The sequence below is a fragment of the Pollachius pollachius genome (genome assembly GCF_949987615.1).
Source record: "Pollachius pollachius genome assembly, chromosome: 2".
In the NCBI taxonomy this organism is placed as follows: Eukaryota; Metazoa; Chordata; class Actinopteri; order Gadiformes; family Gadidae; genus Pollachius; species Pollachius pollachius.
Genome location: NC_136935.1, coordinates 5,877,978 through 5,899,074, shown reverse-complemented (window position 1 = coordinate 5,899,074; position 21,097 = coordinate 5,877,978). Strand labels below are relative to the sequence as shown.

The 21,097-nt window shown below is 46.4% G+C and overlaps 1 protein-coding gene across 1 annotated transcript in view; it reads left to right on the top strand.

Annotated features, from left to right (window-relative positions):
• arid4b (AT-rich interaction domain 4B) overlaps window positions 1-21,097 on the top strand; it is a gene marked incomplete at its 3' end in the record, with an annotated part of 38,934 nt that overhangs the window by 3,637 nt on the left and 14,200 nt on the right. Inside the window, exons 3-9 of the mRNA XM_079729045.1 lie at window positions 7,925-8,035; window positions 11,502-11,567; window positions 11,988-12,078; window positions 12,570-12,649; window positions 13,310-13,401; window positions 16,107-16,248; window positions 17,326-17,405. Coding sequence (XP_079585171.1) covers window positions 7,925-8,035; window positions 11,502-11,567; window positions 11,988-12,078; window positions 12,570-12,649; window positions 13,310-13,401; window positions 16,107-16,248; window positions 17,326-17,405 — 662 coding nt within the window. The remainder of the gene's footprint in view (window positions 1-7,924; window positions 8,036-11,501; window positions 11,568-11,987; window positions 12,079-12,569; window positions 12,650-13,309; window positions 13,402-16,106; window positions 16,249-17,325; window positions 17,406-21,097) is intronic.

Here is a 21,097-nt window from a genome sequence, read left to right as displayed (position 1 = left end):
ATAGTGAGGTGTAACGAAGTCAGTAGTCAGGTCACTGGGTGGTTCTCTTACATTTTACATTCCTATATAATTTGAGGCACAGTTGATGCCAAATAATTCATGGTCTGGAAACACAGTGCCAGCACTGATTTAGATAATAGCCCTCGGTTGTGCGGTTGTATTCGTCCATAGTTGTTGTGAAAATGGTTTTATATTTTAAATTGGATCAGTAACATTTTCATCAGCAATGCACATTTTGTTATCTCCATGTTATTGTTTGATTTTCAAACTGCTCATGTCCAATATTGCAGATGCTTCTCCTGACGCAGTGTACTCAAACGACAAGCCAACGATGAAATACACACTGGTGTGCATTTGCATTGTGTTTTCCATTGAGGGTATTAGTGCTGATTATCTGTTATAAAATGACAGAATTGTATCCCTACTCTGCATAGCGTCTTTTTTTTCTGACTAGGGATTTGCACTGCTATAATCGGCATAGCGTCTTTTTTTCTGACTAGGGATTTACACCGCTATAAACACAAAGGTCAAGAGACCGCAGAGCTGGGTGTTGAGTCGGGGTATGCTACCTTACTTTCATTTGATCACGACTGTAAAACTTGTGCGACAGGAGGCACTTCCAGGTCAATTTAGATTTCAAAGTTAGGGTCGGCATTGGGAGACCCCAGCCAGAGTGATCTCGATTTTTGAAAGCATCCAACCGAAAAAATTCCGACCCTCCCTTCAGGCCTCGCTTTCAAAGCCACTCCGATGAAACGCGTGCTTTGCTGACTTGCTTTAGCAATAGGTCTGCCTTACGTTGTGGAAGACTCCAGTCATGCGCAATAAGTACACAGGCAAAGTGTGCACAGGTAACCGGGTTGGTGGACGGGTAAGCCATCCAATCGTTTCATTCAGGCCGGGTTAAATTATTGGATTGGTTTATCACAGGCCTGCGACAAGCCAAAGAAAATACAAATCGTCGGAGCATTTGATTTATTGGTTGCTGTTGGGATGTAAAGAGAATTTCAACAAATATGACAAACTGCTTCTAAAGTGAATTGCCTACCCTACCTTTTATGGCTGGGCGAAGTTAGGAGGTAGCATCGATTCTTTGGGCTTAGTAATGGCAGCACTTGGAGGAGTACTGAATGGTGCGCACACAGACTATATCAATAACTTTTGATTAATGAGCCAACAAGCCAAACATAATTCAGATACTACAAATGTCTTTAATATTCATATTCATCTTAGGAAATTGACATTTACTGCGAACTAGGACTGTCCTCAACTTAGTTTTAGCGTAGTCCATTCTGATTCGTCAGGCCAGAGTCATCGTTGACTGATCGGCAAATTATACACAAAATATTTTTATATTTATGCAACTCAATGAGGCCAAATTTCCTGTGAATTTTGCTTGGTTAAAACGCTTCAAAATAATGTATGAAAATAAGTGCTACCTGCGGTTGACACCGTTTCAATATAACCTTTCAGATCTTTAATGGTTTAGAATCCTCTTAAACTTTACTTCTTTTTTTCTGGTATTGTATAACCTTCTAGACTGTCGGATCTGTGCTCTTATTCAGGTGGATAAATATTGGATAGTGCTTCTTCCATTACATAGTCATTATCAAATAAACACTTAATACATTTATTGAAAGCAAAACCTAACAAATGCACACACCTCCAACCTCCACCAAAATATCATTGTATAACTTACAAGCTCTTGCATTTAGATGTCAAGCAATACTGTGGTATCCCTCGTTAAGCACCCCCATCCTCCCAATAGATTCTCCCGCTTTTATACACGCACAATTTTCTCCAAACAGCGATCAAACTATTAAAGACTTGGCGTCTCCAATGTCTTTCGATCTAAAATTTAAAACGTTGAAGATTCAAGGATCATACTTGAATCATACACATAGCCCTTCGGTGATCTTGGATTTTAAAATAATTATTGTACTGTACCATACCAGTTGTAACGTATCACACCAGCGTGAACCATCTGTTCCCAAACCACAAGCACCAGTTATTACGCTGCAACTATCCGTGCATAATCCAAAAAGTTGAATTGAATCTAAATATTATGGATTTTATAACCTTTTGATAATCTTAAATATTGGCACAATGTTATTTTAGGTCATGGCCCATGCTTCTCTTCCACTTAATATGTTGGACTGGTCCTTCGGGGGATTTCATGTTCAGATCAAATGAACCAAGCATGGTTTCTTACCCTGTAGTCTAAATCCAACTACGGCATCGCCAAGGCAACCGGTGCCAAAGCTCTCGTCACTGTTATCGAGGCGGCCTGGACAAAGGAGTGATTCACAACAGGATTATTGTACGTGTGAGCCGGTCTGCTAAGAGTGCAGGCTTAATTCCTCCCTTCATGCCGATTACATTTTCCTTTAGTTCAGCAAAGAAGACGCCCGTCTACCGGAGAATCTGGCGTGTCATAAACAATTAATTCATTAACTCTGCCAAGTGTGTCCCTTTGTGCTTTTGGCGGGATGGCTTTCGAGGGCCAATACTAATTCACATTCAAATTATAGTTCACACCATTAACGAACACTCCCTCAATCGCAGTGCAGCAAATGCAAGGGTCACTTGTCATGGTATGCCTTCAGTTGGTTCATTGCATTACAAACATGTTTTTTTCTGGGGATGGTTCTTCCCCGTTGCACCGCTGCCAATAGCACATCTGTGAGCCATGCCTCACAATAATGGATGGCTTCTCAACATCTCGGAATCGGTACCGGGAAACAAATTAACATCCTTGACCTGAATAGTACGAAATAATGGTATGTATCAACATATATACACCATGTATAACCTTCAAATAATAATGGCAGTTTTTGATAATATACTTTCTCTCAAAGACTGTTGTATGCAGTTGAGACCACCAGTGAATGGTCTCAAACTCATGCTGTGAAGAGTCACCTGTTATAAATTACCAAGCAGAGAGTCTGCATTCAGCCAAGCCAATTCAGCTCTGCTCTCGTCTCCTCCGCTGCGTTCCTTCCCCCGGCATAGCTGGAGTGTTTTCGAAGGCCTCGTCTTGACTCTCGCTCGCTCCCCCCCCCCGAAAGAACTGCTTCTGCCTTGTCAGCGGATTGAGCCCATTGTGCATAAGGCCCTCATGACTACAGCAGTGGATTCATATAAGCAGTGATCAGAAAAATAACCTACTAGCACTTTGTCCCTGAGATCTGTAAGCCCGCTGACGGCTGAAGGCCTTGTGTGAATGTGTTTATGGATCGGGTATATTTGTGTGGTTCCAGGACCATCATACACATCCCATATTTCCTTATGCCTCCCCAGTAACATGATTGCTGTGAGCATACCCTTTTTCAGGGTCAGACCACCTGCAGTTCCAGAGCACTGGTTAACCAACCGTGGCGTTACCTCAGTGCAAGGAGCATCGCCTCTTGTAGCCCGCCTGCTTTTACTTTCGCTTTGACCATGGCCTGCTGCGTGTTTCACCACAGTCCTGTCAGTGTTGAACGATACTATGCAGTGTAATGTTTCCACGCCTGGCCCAGCTGCGTTCTGTCCTCCCTGTCTGCCACACACACTTATGAAGGTCTAATCAACCGTGAATTCCAAGAGAGTATTTTTCCACATGGGTGGTGTGAGCCAAATTGTAAAAGAGCCAGTGTCTCCAGTTAACCTCATCCCCCCCTATAAAACGTGGATGTCCCTCAGGCCAAAGCTGACTAGGTGCTGCACCGGCTGGGTTTCGTATTTTTCGGATTATGGTGCGTCTCAGTGGGAGAGTGCATATTGTCCAGTATTCCCCCCCCCCCCCCCCCCCTCCCCCAGTCCAGGAATTCTGCGTCTTTGAACTTGGTCTACTAGATTAGTTAGGTGTGTGTGTGTGTGTGTGTGTGTGTGTGTGTGTGTGTGTGTGTGTGTGTGTGTGTGTGTGAATGAGTTCTGACTAGAAAACAAATAAAGGAAGTAGAAATAGGTAAAAGTTGTAATTTTAATAAGCAGAATGATATTCTATTTACATAATTGCACACACACACACACACACACACACACACACACACACACACACACACACACACACACACACACAGTTGTGCATGTGTTGAGGCTGTGTTGTTATCAATGGAAACAACACACACCCCTCTATTTGTGTTGGCATGCGAGCATGACCAATGTAAATCTGGCCAATAGTTGGTTATCAGCCCTCCCTTGTTAAGTCGGGGAGGTCTGGCCGCCACAGCTGTCTAGATAACCCCATCGCCCCCTCCCACTCTGGACCATTCAGCCATTCCTATTTTACATGGGTTCTTTTTGAGGATGCAAAGAGCGTTCTTTGTTAAGGGAAAGTGAAAGCTGTGTGTGTGTGTGTGTGTGTGTGTGTGTGTACACACACATGTGCGACCTGGTCTGTGTTTGTGTGAGCAGTGGTTAAGGACTGTGTGTGTGTGTGTGTGTGTGTGTGTGTGTGTGTGTGTGTGTGTGTGTGTGTGTGTTTGTGTGTATTTCCATGTGAGTACTGATGTGTGTGTTTGTGTGTACATGTGAGCAGTGGACTGTGTAGTTATGGACTGTGTGCGTGTAGCTGTTGTATTTGTGTGTGTTGGGTCACCTGTGTAAAGAGGACGAAGAGCTGCTTCATGTCAACTTGGTGTTGTCTGGATCAACAGGTATGGGGCCAAGCTGCATTTAATTCTAAAGAGGGGTTTATCCGGAGGGGCTGTGTGCACACGGCAGTGTACTGGACTCTGCCTCTGAACCCCACCTGCCAGAACCCCAGCAGCCTCACAACAGCAGGACATTGCCCTGACTTGACTGTGGCTTGTCACGGGAAAAGCAATTTGTCCGTGGCACAAAAGAAACATGAGCAATTCTGTTTTTTACAATGCCAGTCTTGAATCTGTTCCATCTGGAACCTTAAAAAGATTCACGTTTGATTCACGTATCTTAATCAGGCCTGTGCGATGGTTTAAAAGACAACATGCCTAGCAGTATAAAGACATCAACAAGGAAACATATGGTCAAACAGGATTTGTTGCTCTTCCGCGTATGATAATATCTGCCGTTCTGCTTGTCATGCTGTGGCTGGTTGAAGGAGAAAGTGGTGATTCTGTATTTTTGTTTTGCCGTCTCTCCGAAAAGTCCCAGGCTTCCCGTCAGCTTGTTTTTAATAGCCTGCTGAATACATTCAGGGTCTGTACTTCCTCCTCTCGCTTTCCTCTCGCCTTTTAGTAAGCTTGTTGTAGAGAACCACTTTATCGCCTCTACAAATATATTGCTTTGAATCCCGCATGTTAACTCAGTTCTGTTCATTAGTAAGACGGGAGCCTTTTCAAAGCATCAAACACCCGCACACAAGTCCTTCGACTTGTTGTTCCGTGGAATGTGTTGGATCTGAAGCGATGTTTTGTGATAAGTGGGAGTGTAACCAGTGTTATCTATCCTTTTACAAATTGTCTTTTTGTATTGCCCATTCTAGAAAAAGACCAAATTATGTTATTACACTATAACCAAGCTCATTTGGTGTTTATTTATTGCTCGCTGGTGCACTGCACACAGTGTTTATCTAATTAAATGTCCCCAATTGACTAGTATTTAAAATTCCTCCCTGGCTTCACTTTAGAAGCATATCACTACACAATTGGAAAGCCTTCTTTATTTTGAATGGGGGTATAACGGAACATTATTAATTATGTGCTCTACCTCCAAGCCTCTCCATTCACCCCCTTAATGATCATAAGTCGTTAAAGCTATAGCTTACAGCCATTGATCAGCAATTACAAATAATAATCTTTTAGATCTATCCATCAATACTCACAACAAGAAAAAATCGGCTGTGTTGGTGGAATAACAGTGGAATGAAAATTAGTTGAACTGACAAATTAACACTTCAGCACTGGATATCGCCATGTAAAAGAGGCCTTGATGTTGATTTAATAAGCAACTGTGCACCTCCACCTGAACCATTCTGCACAATGAAGCTCCTTGTTCAGTCAGCAGGTTCTTAGCTCGGTCTGGTTTAATGATGGTTCAAGTAGAACAGCACTGCACACGGTCTATGTAAATACAATCTGGATATTGAAGTGGATACGAAAGTAACATGGTTTAGCTAAGAAGTGCTGTATTGGTACTCATACAAGTCAGTGGTTAAGAAAGTGGGCGGTGTTGTCACTTGTTTACTGTTCTTAAGGGTTTTTCTTTCATTGTCGTTAGGAAAATGATGTTCTTCTCAATGCACTTATTGTGATCTCCAACCAGCTTGGACTACTGTTGTGTCTTGCATGCTAGCTTCAGCCAGCTAACACTCTCAGTGAGAAGCCATATGGCTTAGGAAAGCTGAATGATGATCATAGTCTTGATGGAAACACTCTGTTTAGGCTTGCGAAACATAGGTTAAAGCTATCAGAGCAGGCTGAATGCTGATCTATGGGTTAGTGCCTATAGTTACCTGCCAACACTCATAAATATGCATCAGGCCATCTGTTGATTGCACGCGGTCTCTGTTGAACAGAACTTCCCCCCTGTTTTTTTCCACAGCCCCTGGCTGGCAGCCATAGCAGCTCCTTAGCATTTGTATATTTTGTGTTGAGCATTGAGTGTTTTTGAGTCACCATATCCATGCCGTATTTCTCCATTGGGAGAATTCATCGTTGAATGATATTGCCCAGTCGTTTTTATTTTCTACTCAAAGTTGTATTTCGCTTGGGAACAGGTTGTTTGGCAAATATGCAAAGCTCATGGCTCTCTTTTAGGGCATTAACGTGGGCATGAATCTGTTGAACCTGCGTACGCTCGCAGGCAATAAATAGGCAATTTCTTGGCAACGGCCCCTAGAAGCCGGGAGACTAATGTGGAAATAATGAGGTTGCCCTTTAAAATAAGTTAAAGAACTCAAAGCCCCCGACGCATTACACGCACTGTTTATTTTAGTTCTTGCACTTTTTGTGTGAGAGGCTGCAATGGGATGTACGAGTGTGTGGATCTACATAGATCTAGGTGCCTGATTCATTTTATTTGGAAAGCGACGTGCAGCAGCAACAGAGACTCCGTGCATGACATATTGTGCAATGGCATAAACACGGCCATTTGCAGCCGTGTCAGGAAGCGATCATTAAGCCGCTGAAGTCATCCGGTGTGAAGGCGTGTGGAGGGTTGAGGAGTCTGACCTCACCTACTGGGCCATAGTAATGCCTCACCCTGTGCTTCTGAGAGCCATGAGGACCACACTGTAATGATTCGTGAGCCTTTCCTCCATCTTCAAAGCTCCCGATTTTGAGAGAACCATTTATATTGAGCCTGACCCCTTGTAGTTTGCATTGGAATGAAATGAACTGCACCCAACCACTGCAGATCCAAGTTTTAAGATGAATATGACTACTAAATAACGGTTATACACCGTGTACAAAGCCACATTTTTCAAAATAAAAGGTGCCTCAGGAATTCAGACCAATTGTCCTTGTTGGCCTGGAGCTGAAGCCTTAAACCCTGCACATTTTGAATAGCGGCAGGCCCCTCCGCCAAAGGCTTCTCGGTTTACTCTGTGTTCACTCCTACTGTTCCTGAATCCTGAGTCACCTCGTAAATACCCAGCGATGACGCAAGAGACGCTGCTATTTGTCCCGGGAAGCTGCTGCTCCCTAAAGCCATCCTACCAGTTGTCCCTTCTCTCTGCTGTGTTCTTTTCACCCCCTCCCCCCCTCTCCCCCTCCCCCTGGCATGTGCAGCAGGGAGTGTGAGTGCGCGAGTGTACATGTGTATGCACCCGGATGACTCATGAACCGGGTTGGCATCACCCACCTGGTTGGGGTTAGATGAATATTGCTCTTGCTATTACTATTAGACCGCTGTCTAAAAAAGTCCACTCCTGGACTGTTTGCTGTTTGTTTTCATGGGTTTGCATTGCATGACTTGACCACCTTGTGTCTCCCCCCCCCCCCCCCCCCCCCCCTTGCAGACCCTGGATGAGCCCCCCTACCTCACGGTAGGGACGGACGTGAGCGCGAAGTACCGAGGGGCGTTCTGCGAGGCCAAGATCAAGATGGCCAAGAGACTGGTTAAGGCTAAGGTAGGTCCCACCGTCTTTCCTCAAACTGAAAGGCACTCTGCCTCGGGACATGGTTATCGTGGCACCATGAGGCTCCTCCTCTTCATGTGTCAGAACGTGGCCACTAGAGCTGCATTTAATCTCTTTCTGCTGGGGGCTGTCCCAATATAAGACACTTGTTTTTTGTCATTCCCTCTGGAATTGGAAACATTGTGCAAGAGACCATGTATAGCGTTCAGATGTTCTCCATGCATGTTAGAGCTACGGTTTAGACATGTTTGAAGCCTCTCACGGTCTCCTAGCCACCAACTACCTCAGCCGCAACCAACAGCTGCTTCAGCTGGTGATTTCTCTCTCTCTCTCTCTCTCTCTCTCTCTCTCTTTCTCTCTCTCTCTCTCTCTCTCTCTCTCTCTCTCTCTCTCTCTCTCTCTCTCTCTCTCTCTCTCTCTCTCTCTCTCTCTCTCTCTCTCTCTCTCTCTCTCTCCCTCTCTCTCTCAGCCTCTCTCTCTCTCTCAGCCTCTCTCTACCTCTCTCTCTTCTCTACCTGTGTGGACCTGAGCATCTGGGTGATCAGATCGACTGATCTCTTGGCTTTGTGTGGGAGGAACACGGTTTTGCTTCCCAGCTGTCTTGTGATTCCTTCCACAAACTAAAGCGTGAGATGGCTGTGGTACCGGCGAAGCATCTGGAGCTTTCCTTGTTGTTTTGTTGTTCTCACATTACCCAGAGACAAACGGTTTTCTGAACACATGTCCATCACAGGTGTGCGGGCCTTGTTGAAATTAGCTTAATGGCACATTCTCTGGGACCTACACTAATAGCTTATGGGAAAATACAGTAAGGGGGGTCGGGGAGGGTGGTTACGTATTGAGTAAACACACTCTAATCGCACACTCTGTTACACAATCATTGGATAATGGCAATTAGTTGTGGGTTGTTGTGGTTTCAGATATTATACACTATAGAAAGAGACTCTCCGCCTCTCTCTCTCTCACTTTGGTTCATTAATCTGACAACGTGGGCACCAGAGTCAGTCGAGAGTTTTTTTTCTGTTGTGGCATTACGCCTAATGAGCGGTTGAAATACCCGCCCAACACATTTGTAAAAAGCCCTCCCTGACAAAACCCTGGCTTGAACGAACTGGTATTACCCCCAGAATGTTTGCATAGGTAATCCCTGGCCTCAACAGTGCAGTATCCTCACGGAGTGCATGGGCGGTTACGGCACTATTGTCAGGTCTGTGGAGGAGGAATTAAGTTTTACCTTCAGTTTAACCACAGGTTCGCAACGGTTGCTCTGCAATGGTGTTCCCTAATCACCTCTGTTCTGAAGAAGGCCTGAAATAACCTATGAATGAGCAGACAAGTGTGATATAAGGCTTTAGTTGGCACTCTCTCGCATGGATTTCTGCAACTAAATCTAGGTGCATTTTCTCCATTTCTGCACGTCATGTTGCAGGATCCTTTGCTACATCCAAGTAGACATGCCTTTGTATAGGTTGAAGAAAACCTAGTTTTAATTTGGCTACACACAGTGCTGAGCTGCCGAGCTGGTTGCTTTACAATAGCCAGGTGTTATGACATGTCTTCAGCCAGTGCTTTTGGTGAGCAACACCTGTCTCTCTCTCTCTCTCTCTCTCTCTCTCTCTTCCCTTTTGTCTTAGAGAGGAGAGGCTTTTCGCCAGTCCCTAAGCGAGATGGGGAATTCCTCTCATCTGTGGCGCGAGAATGCAATTATCTCCGAAGCTTTGGAGAGGGCCAGTTTTTATATAACCTTTCCCTTCCTGCTTTGTCTTTTATGACCTGAAAGCTGAGGTGTCTCCTTATCTTTGCAGATGTGTTTTGTTATTACCCTCCTGGGCGCCAGTTGTGTTCCTCTTTTTACCCCCCCCATCCTAACTGATCTCGTACAGTGAGGCCTTAGCCAGTGCTTCTTCTGCTGTTGCACGATTCAGAAAGAGGAGTTGAGAGGAGGAGGAAAATGAAAAGGAGGAGGAGGAGGAGATGGAGGGCTGTCTGGTTTTTGATGCCAGCGGGCTTGTTTCTCTTTACAGGCAAGAGAAGAGACCCACAAGCTTTACTTAGCTCGGCTCCTCTGCGCTGCTCTGCTGGAAATGATCCTGAGTGAGAGCGTGGGACATGAAAGGGATACACGGCTGGCAGTTTGTGCTTTCATTTACCCAGCAGCACCCAGGAGGAAACGCTGCCCGTCCCCGTCATATCGCACAGGGTTGAGCGCACACTAACTCAGCAGAAACTCGCCTGTACGCTAGTTTAATGGGTTGAGTTTATCACCAAGTACGGGGAGGTCATTGGTAGGGACGGGATTTGGAAGGGAACTCACGATAGGATATTACGATGATTGAATGCCGACACAATTTGGATTGCGATTTTATTAGAATGGCGATATGTTATTGCGACCTATCCAAAAAATGTCTGAATATTCTCGGTCTGAGTACTAATATGTGGCCATCCAAAAAGGGACACTTACTAAGACAGTGTTCCTCACTCAATTACATCCCCAGTGAGTGTTCAGCAATTACATCTGCAGTAAAGTATTTAGTGTCCCACCTACACAGCCTGCATTGCCTGTGCATTATTTCTGTAGCGCACACGCTCCTAAACAGAAAACAATTCTATAAAAAGAACAAACCACAGAATGGGCATTTTCTATTGGATATACAAGGTGAGGGAAGAGAATTAAAGAGACTTATGCATAAGCTCAACACAAGCCTAGACACACACTTTAGGTTCATGTTCATGTCTGTACTCCCCTGCCCTTGCCCTTCCCCCCCCCGCCCCCCATGTGGGACGAGCTTCCGACTGCTGTGGTGGTGTAGTTCATCATGTTGTGGTGTGGATGCTGGATTACCCCCGGCGTGATGAGATTAGGATCTACTCAGCCTCACAGAGCCTCTGTGAGGGTGGGGGGGTGAACTCCTGGGATGGAGGGAGAGTCACACACCAGCCCGCCCGTTGAACATTCACAACAGACCGGAGACATTCTCCTGGTGAAGTTATGCAGGCGATTTCTCATGATGTGTTTTTCTGTTTTTGTTTTTACCTTCTGCCACAACAATCTCTATTTCTCAACTTCTGTTGGTCGTAGAGGGGGAGAGGGGAGGCGAGAGGGAAAGGGTCTTAAGCAGCCTATTGTGGACACCCCCATTCAGCTATCCATTGCAGCTATGCAGGCTATTTTTCATGTTGTGTTTTTTCACATGACCATCTCTATTGCTCAACTGCTATTGCCCATCAAGGGGAAAAGTTGGGGGGAGAGAGTGGCAGGGTGTCTTCAGCAGTCCATTGTGGACACCCCCCAGTCATACATCCAGCCAGTAGGGAGACGCTGGAGGCGGGGACCGCATGCTATGCCCGGGCAGAGAGGGTTTAACCTACACAGCCCCAGAGGCCTTCTCATATGGGGGCGCTCTCTCGCTTTATTTACTCCTGTTGCTCATGAGCCCCCCTCTCCTCTCTCTCCTAGGTGACCTTTAAGCCTGATCTGTCTACCGCCGAGGTACAGGATGAACACATCAAAGGGCCTCTGAAGGTAAGCCTATTCGATCGTGTATATATATATTTCTTTCAAAGGACGTAGCTGTTATTCCTTTAAACAAAAGAAAAATCTAAAATGGGATTTGAGTGGGAGTAGAAGTGTATGAAAAATGGATTGCATATACAGCATCGGCTGGACGTGTGAACACATAGAAAATTGCTTGTGTTTCGCCCGATCTAATGCAGCAGAAAAGGTTATATTGAGGGCATATTGAGCGAATGGCAATTTGTCAAGTAGAACCTTTCTGCCCTGATTGTACTCAGTGAATGACGTTTGTACAGCTCGCCAGTGTTTTTAATTACCCTCCTTAATAGTTATCTTGTGAACCCGATGCAGTAGCATTCAGAGCTAGCCCATCTCTGGTTATATGACAGTGAACCACAGCTCACTACTGGTCCTATGCTGTCCCTCTAGGTGGGGGCCGTTGTGGAAGTGAAGAACCAGGAGGGGGTCTACCAAGAGGCTACCATCAATAAGCTGACTGATGCCAGTATATACACTGTTGGTGAGTACGCACACACACAGTCCTTAACTGCAGGCACACACACGCACACACAGTTCTTATCTGCACGGACACACACAGTCCTTAACTGCACACACACACACACACGCACACAGACTAAAACTACAGCTAAAATGCTTGCCTGGTAAGGTTACTCCAAGCCTCCCCCCCCTTACTTTCCACTGTTCTGATTTTTTGAGGGGCGGGGGGTGTCCTTGAAATGCTTACCCAGCTCTAAGGTCACATGCTGTTGTGCAGGATCTTCCCCAGTCTGGGGGGAAGCTGCCAAAAAATGTGTTATCATCTGTCTCATCGTTAAAACCAGAAGTCTGTGTTCCAGAGGAGGAAGAATGAGTGTGGCCGTGTAGGCGTGTTTGTCTGAGTGGTGTGGGGTGTGCGTGTGTTTGTCTGTGTGGTGTGGTGTGTGTGTTTGCACGGACTCCTGGCCTACATTCAGCAGCGCGGCTTACAATTGCTCTCCCTCATCTCTGCAGTGTTTGACGACGGTGACGAGAAGACCCTGCGGCGGTCCTCTCTGTGCCTGAAAGGAGCACGGCACTTTGCAGAGAGCGAGGCGAGTCCCTCTCATGTCTTCGTCCTGCACTCCTAAACGCACCCACAACTTAGTTTAAGAAGGGAATTATCCTTTGTCCCCACTGAAACATTGTGCACACTTTTGTCCCTTGAAACAAGCCACTGTTTACTTTAAAAGTCTGTAAACGAAGGATCCCATATATGCAAGTGATATTTGAAGGCACTCGTGGTATTTCAGATATCGGTGTAAACTTGGTGTAAACAGACGGTTTTGGGGGGGTAAGTCAAGACAATATAGTTTAGTGCCATTAATCACAATTACAATCTCGCTGTTGCTTCCGCGGCTTATGTCGAAATGGGTTTGGACAACACACAGCCCCACTCTAAGCCCTTTGGACAGGCAGGGATAAACTCCCTCCAAACCCCCTAGCAGGAGTTCCTTCTGCTAGGTTGGCTAGCAGGGCAATACAAATGAATAACCAATTGAGACTTGTCAGAGCAAGGCAACAAAGCCCCTATAAAAAGCAATCAACGTCAGGCCAGGTTAAGGCGTCCGCCCTGATAACATCCAGCACGGCACACTTCTTTAATTACCCCATCGTACGATATGTCGTGTTCCTCCCCCTCCTCCTGTTTGCTTCAATTTGATCCTGCAAGTGCTTACTGTCCCTTTAACGGTCTTCCCGCATCCCCCCTGCAGACCCTGGATCGGTTACCACTCACCAACCCTGAGCACTTCGGCACTCCCGTCATCGGCAAGAAGGGCAACCGCGGACGACGCTCCAACCCTGTGTAAGTGTCCTCCCTCCCTCTCCGTAGCGCTCTCGGTGGCTGATGGGAGTTGTAGTGCGTGGGTCATGTCTGTTTTAACTGAGTAGAGGGAAAACCGAAAATCTCCTCGGGTCACTTCTTCTCTTTCTTTCTTTTTTTCTCTCCCACCCTCTTTCAGCTCACTCTCCCTCACTCCCTCTATCATATACATGCATATTCTCTCTCTCTCTCTCTCTCTCTCTCTCTCTCTCTCTCTCTCTCTCTCTCTCTCTCTCTCTCTATCTCGGTCGTCTGCGTTACAATCGGCCACCGAAGGCACATAGAAGATTGAGTTTACGCTCACTTCCTCCCGCTCCCTAATCGGGCGCCGGAGCCAGAATGGAAGCCTTGCCTGTGGAGCGTGGCCGCGGCACATGCCTGGGGGCCTGGAGTTGAGTTTTTTCTCCCCTAACTTCCATTCCGATGGTTGTTTCTGACAGTTGTGTTTTTTGTGGAGGATAACTGAGGCTCCTCGGTATAAAGAAGAGTCCTCTGTGGCACAGAACCTGATTTACCAGCGTCACCCCCTCCCTAATGGCTCCAAGAGAAATATCAATATGGCGCTCCGAGTCCCCATGGTTGGTGTACGTTTGACTTGGAGCCGTTCCAGGTGTGTATTAGCCTCCCGAACCGCTCCCTGCCTGAGAGGACTTGGCCCACTTTAGTTTCACTCGACCAAGCCCAGTGCTGTTTGTTTGGTTTGGTAGTCCTCCTATCCTTTGCCTTACTTATAGATTTATTCCTTACTTACATTACTGTTACTGCTCATCTTAGTGTTTTGGTTGAACTCGTGGCATTGATAATTTAAGAGTGTGGATGTCAATGTTGTATACTTTATTTGATTGGTTGTTTGCTTCGAGAGTTACACATGTGATTCAAAGATTCCTGCTCTTGTTGCTCTGGTAAAGGTTGTGGTGGTGGTAGTAGAAACAGCTTGGCTGATTTACTGATTTTGAGTGCCTCCAGGCGTTGTGTAAGATGTGAACTGTGCTTGCAGCCGGCCCGGTGAAGCATAAATAGAGGGCTCTCACAACAGCTCTCAGGCCCCTTGCTCCACTCTGCTTTTCCTCCAGTCGTTCCCCCCTCACTCGTTTGTCTCTCTCTCTCTCTCTCTCTCTCTCTCTCTCTCTCTCTCTCTCTCTCTCTCTGCCATGCTTTGAGGGACACGGAGACAGGGGGAGAGAAAGCTGATCTTAAATCTGTTTAATAGTATTACATTTTCATGTTTTACTACCTTTTAGTGCTAAGTTTGAGATGCCTGTGTCTGATCCAGACCCTGCTCTGAGGATAGTATGTGAATTCCATTGATGTTTAATTGAGTTGGAGACTAGCGAGTGCTACAGTCGACTGCTGCAGAAGTCTGGCTGAGATCTGTTTTTTTTGTCAGGTTATCAGAGTGTAAAGTCAAAACATGTTGGCACAGTAGTAAATCACTACATATTTGTATAGTTTGAAAAACAGATTAAAGCAATCTTTCCAGTAAGAAGAACACACACTAATCATATAGGTAAACGAACTACACAGAACTACTATCAGTTTAGACGACACAAGGAATACTGAACCCTTTAGAGCAAAGTGTTGGTTTCATTTGTTTTTCTTCTGCAAAAAGAGAAATTGCGCGAGCCTCTGAGTCCGATGGAGCATTCCACGGGTAGGAAACATGGCAGAACTAAAGCTCTGCTCCCCGGTGACTGCCTATTGAAGCGCCTGGTTAAAGTACAGCCTGCCTGTCTAGTGGCCACATCACAGGCAGGGCAGTGTGAAAGGTGCTGTCAGACCTGAGAGGTAGGATTGGGCTAAAGCACTAGATGGTGTGTATAAACAGTCCCTCCAGAAAAACGCGATTATGCAATCGCATAATTCATCGCATAATCAGCCAAAGTCTGCATATTCATGCGGGGGCCGCATTTTTTCAAATATGCCGCACTTTCACTGCATAAATTGCCGATTTCCGTGCAAGAAAGCCCCGATTTCTGGGGCTTGCATGATTTCATAATCCCTGCATTTTCGTTAGAAAAAAAGTCATATATATCTTAGCAGAAAGTTGAAAAATGTTGTAATTACGCGATGTGAACGTCATCGGAAAACTGCATTTTTCGCAAGTTCCCGCATTTTCGCAAGTTCCCGCAATTTCATCGCATGAAATTGCATAAATATGCCGCATATTTCATCGCATTTTTTAACAAAACGTGCCACATAATCAAGGATTTTTGGTCTCAACAATCACAAAAAAACTCCGCATTTTTCTGGAGGGACTGTATAAAGAAGGAGCTTGTGTCCGATCTCAAAGATAAGCCAGGCAGACTTTCCGTTTTATCTTCCATTGCAAAGGTTGTTTTTGCAAGATTAGCCCCCTTGCTGCTTGTGTGATGAGGCAACATGCACCTCGGACATGGCTTGTAGAATGTTTCCACGTAAGCAGGCTGGAACTGCATCAACAAGCAGCTGCCAGCAGTGTTGTGACAGCCGAATCAATAGGCTGGTTTGGATTGAATCATGCACGACACACAGGCAGCACTTCTCCGGCAGGGGTTAACCAACAACAGCAGTTCTTGGTGTTGACGCGCACTGAGTTGGTGGGGTTGAACAGGGGCCTAGTCATGCCCAGCCAAGCTTCACATCACGGCATCCGACTGTATATTATTCCCGATATCGTCCCTTTGACCTTTTTGGTTTCCTTCCTGCAGTCAAGAAGAACAGTCGTCCTCTTCGTCCAGCGAGGAGGAGGAGAATGAACAGCAGCAGAATGAAGAGCTGTTTGGCAAAGTGGTGTGTGTGGAGGGAGCCACCGCTGGTGACAAGAAGAAGACCACGTGGTACCCAGCACTGGTGAGATCTCGCTCTCGCTCTCCCTGTGTCTTTCGCTCCGTCGCTCTCCCCCTCCCCTCCTTCCTCCCCCACGCCTGCAAGTAAGCCACACTGGTCCAGAAGTCCATCTCACTCTAGACTGGACTGTACACACACACATACACACCACATATATCAAATGAAGCATTCTCTGACTACTGTGGCCTTTAAACCTGACTACTGCTGTGCCGGCGTCAGATAATTGATCATTTGTAGGGAGGAGATATACGCAGATACCTGCTTGCACATGAGCAACTTGGCTGCTCCAAAGTGTCGTGTAAACTGTGAAGCACTGAGTGAAGCACTGAGGATTTATGCCAACAAGCGATCAGTCCGTCGCCGTCCTTCATCTGTCACCCTCCCTTGCACTCCCGGGCTCTATGTCGCACACAAGCGAAGAAGTGCCCGCCGTTGTTTGTTTACAGGACGACACATGTAGAGCAGGAGATTGGGTTAGAGGTGGGGAGGCCCCTGTCCCTTTAACTCTCCCTGTGGGTTCAGCAGGGACCCGCCTCCCTTGCCTTGTTGTTCTGCCTTCCCCGTCTCCGACGTCCCACCGCTGCCCACTGTAGTCAGTGCTGCCTCCTGGTGGCAGCCCGGCGTAACTGTATCGACGTGGAGAAGTTGTGTCTTATTTTGTTTTACATTGCCGGCTGTGGGGCAATCAGGCAGAGGGAATGTGGAGGAGATTTGAATGAGCCAGAGACGAGAGAAATAGAGAGAGCACAGTGCTAGCAGAAGAGTTTATGCAGGCGATCCAGGAGAGAGAGAAACGGTTGTCTGCAGGAATTCAGCTCTCGATATCGGCGGGAAGGGGCGGGATGTGGACTCCCCCTCGTTCGCATGCACGCACACACACACTCTTTACCTCAATCTGCAGACCACATAGCATGCAAGACATCAGTGTGACGTTTGAGTTGTATCGCCCTTGGGCGTTATCGTACTTTGAGAGCTCCTCAATCCTGCACGCATGCATGCACACACACAGAGTATCTAAAATGCAGATCGCTTCTTTGACTATGTTTCTTATCTTCCCCCCCCCCCCCCAAACACCACAAGGTTATCTCCCCGGACTGCCATGAAGACATGAATGTGAAGAAGGACAACATCTTTGTCCGCTCCTTCAAGGATGGAAAATTGTGAGTCATCCACACCCTTTAGAAGTGCCTTTCATTGAGCCATGTCGTCCTCGTGTGTGTGTGTGTGTGTGTGTGTGTGTGTGTGTGTGTGTGTGTGTGTGTGTGTGTGTGTGTGTGAAAAGGACTGCAGCAATTGCTGTTGTGTCCCATCGTTTGCGTGTTTGCAATGTGTGCGTCAGAGAGCCGTTATTCAACACTTGTACAGCCCTTAAACGCTGGTTTACTGTTGTTGTTTTTGCCGTCGTTCTGCCTCGACCTGTTAAATCAATATGTTGCTCCACAAAGTGTGGTGTGTAGCTCCGTGATCGGGTGAACCCTGAAGGGGTTTCTGGGAGGAGACGTGGTCCAGCCGTAAAGCACTCTGAGCAGCCTGCCGCATGTCTCGCCCCCGCTGGTGTGTGAGAGAGGAGGGCTCTCTGCATCCATCTGTCACTGAGCGGAAGGGGTTAACCAGCCTCTGGCCCCCCATTAGTTCTCAGTGAGACGTCACCTGGAGGTCAGCGTTGCAGAGTCTCCGGCGAGGAAAGGAGTAATGGGTGTTCCCATGGTGCACCTACTCACTCCTGGTTTATGAACTGAAGTCCACCAGCGTGGCCAGTCACGCACCACATGCATGCACACGCGGATAGGATGGGTAGGGAAACCACGGCCTGGCGTCAATACGTGGCTTCCTGCTCTCAGGGGCCCCGCCCGAAGTTCACTGCGGTTTGTTTATGTTTGGCCTTGGATGGATACCCATGCAGCGCATCGGGATGGAAACCACTGACCTATCCGAGGGGCCGGCGGCTGATTGAAGACGGGTGTTATTAGTCCCGGCTGAGGGCCGGCAGGGAAGGGGCCAGGCGGGAGTGATAAGGCAGAGGAAGATAATTTGACACGATGGAAACTGCAGCCCTCATTCTGTGTGTGTGTGTGTGTGTGGGGGGGGGGGGGGGGGGAGAGAGAGTATTGAGATGCAGGGTTGTATGTCATATTTTAAACCTTTTACTTTTCGAAATGGCTCTGGCGTCCCCTGGACTGAGATAAGAGAGGATTGATTTATTTATTTATTTTCTACTCTTATTTTTATCCTGTGGGTAGAAAGAGAGAGCCTGGCCAAATAAAGCATTGCCCTTTGACTTGTTTTCCTATCGACTGCGGCATTTCATTTTTTCTTTAACTTTTCAAGGTTCTTAAGACGGTGCTGCATGGATTAGTTTGAATAGAAGTTGTTCTCCGCCTCTATGTCTAGGATGATCCTATATATGGCCTGGTCGCACACTGAGTGGAAGACGCATTCATTGTTGAAGCAGGCTTAGAGGTGATCGAGGCAGCGCAAACTGCCTTTTTAAAGGAGCTCAAGTTCCATTGAAATATAGATGTTTTTACTAGCCCTGTTAAGTGTTTGTGGCACTTGTATGACCACTTGGCACTTGAAGTTGCTTGAGTGACTTAATCGACTTGCGCTGCTTTGCCTAAGTGTTGTTGTGACGGTGACACCAGTAAACATCCAAAGTCGTTTGGCAGATATAAACACACTTGAAGTATAGGATGAGGAATAGGGTTTGGGATTGGTTTTGTTTATAGTGTTGTTGATCTCACACATGGGTTGAATTTACTATTGGGAGACTAATCGTTTTGTAGCTTCAGCAACAGATTAGTCCCCCCTTAAATATCATCTGACATGAGGCTGTTCCCTGCTTTATCTTTAAACCTTAAATATTAATAAGTGCAAGTAATATTTGGGGATTTCTCAGAACTGGAAACAGTGACTTCATTTATTGCATTTTACCAAACCCGATCCTCCACCAATTGATACAGATCATTATTTGATTTAGACCCAGGAGCACATTAATCCAGCGCTTGGCGTTTTGACAGCCATACAGGCTCCTCTGCTTTGCACGATTTATTGACAATTTTCAGTGGCAGGCAGAGATGCAGAGTTTACAGTCCAGGAGTAAATTGTCTGTTTCTTTTCCCCACACCCCGACTACACTTCATCCTCTTTTTTCACGAGCGTACTTTATCTCAGTGAGTGATGGCTCCTTTAAAACACTTAGGGTTCAGACGCTGTGATTCCTTTGAGCAGAAGTCCGTAACATAAGCCCCTTCCTGAGCCGCGGCGCTGTGTGATTGCTCCCACTTGTTGGCTGTTGTGATTGCGGTTGATCCTGCCGGCAGTTTCCTGTTGGAGACAATGGGGCCCGGCAGACATTTGTTAGTAAAGGCAGGTTTCATCCTGCAGGGCCAATCTACTTTACAAGCAGCGAGCAAAATCATTTTCCTGGTCGTCGTAGAAGTCTGTTAACGCTGTTTAGATTATATTTGATATATTTTATATTTGTTTATATTTCTCGACGGGCCCCCTGTGAACTTCCGCTGATCTTCAGAATGAAGATATGGCTTACTTCCTTATTTGTAGGTCATGTATTACTATGGAGCCCACAGCAGATATAAAATGGTACAAATCCAACGATTGCCACAATCCATTTCTGCTCTGATTCGGAAAACACCAGCCGTTGGTTTCAACCACTACTGCCCCTGTAATCAATGTATTAACACTTAACCAGGGTTATCTGGAGCAACCCAAGTGATTATATGAACCTGTGTAAACGCAGTCCTTATAGACATGTGAACACTGTATAGACAGTACAATTTTAGTTGGAATAAATATACCTTCCAAATCTGAAGGAAACTTGCATTTGGATTTCCGTTCAACGGATATTATTATCAACCACATATGTGAAACTGAAACGTGAACATAATGATTGGCTGATGTGGTGGGATGATGGTAATTGTTTTCGGGGCTGATTGTAACGCGTTCGTGAACAGCAGGGCTGGAAATAGAATAGTAGGCTGAAACTGGAGATACTTTGGAAACACATGAGGACTCCAGCAAATCAGTGTTGGATTGTTAGTGATATTTATCGCCCTACTCTGGAGGATTGACAAAGAGGTTTGTGGCTTATTTCATCTAGCAATGACATTGAGTAGGTAGAGACGGGCAAAAGCACAGCCTGTAAGATCTTGTTTTTACAAGCTTAGCTGTAAGACGAAGCTCCCGCAGGCCAGATATATAGCCTTGTTGATTAGTTGCAGCACAACATTACTGTCTGATGTGTGAAATATTATGATGAGTCTCCTACAAGGCTGGGGATTTTCTAAACAGCTTTTTAAAAAAAGAATGAAAACAAAGCCGATTCCAGCAGCAGAGAATAGAAAGAGGAATGTGTTTTGCGTATTAACTTGGGCCACCCAGCACTCGGCCACTGTTATAATTACATGACGTTAATCCTGGTCATTAGTGGTGACTGTTTGCTCAAGACCAGGGATGTCACTCTCCGTGGCACTTATGAAATCACGCACCGCGGCCCCTCAGAGATGACGCTCATGATACTGTCAGACTAGGACCTGCTGTGGGTCTCGTTCTGGAGACACCTCGAGGGGGGGAGAACCTAATGGACGCTGTGACAGCTGTCTGATTGCTGGGGATGTAAGCGGGGGGGGGGGAGTGGTTTCTCCCTATGGCTAGCATTCCTGGTAGTCATCGCAAGAATAAGTCACCTGCCTTTGAGACGTCTAAACGCATTTCTTCATTTAGCGATCATCCCCGTCACCAAACTTCATCCTCATTGCTGGTTGCCACACACCGCTGCTGTGGCCTAGAGACAGATGGGGGGAATTTGTTGTTCTCTCTGGGTTCGGAGGGAGCG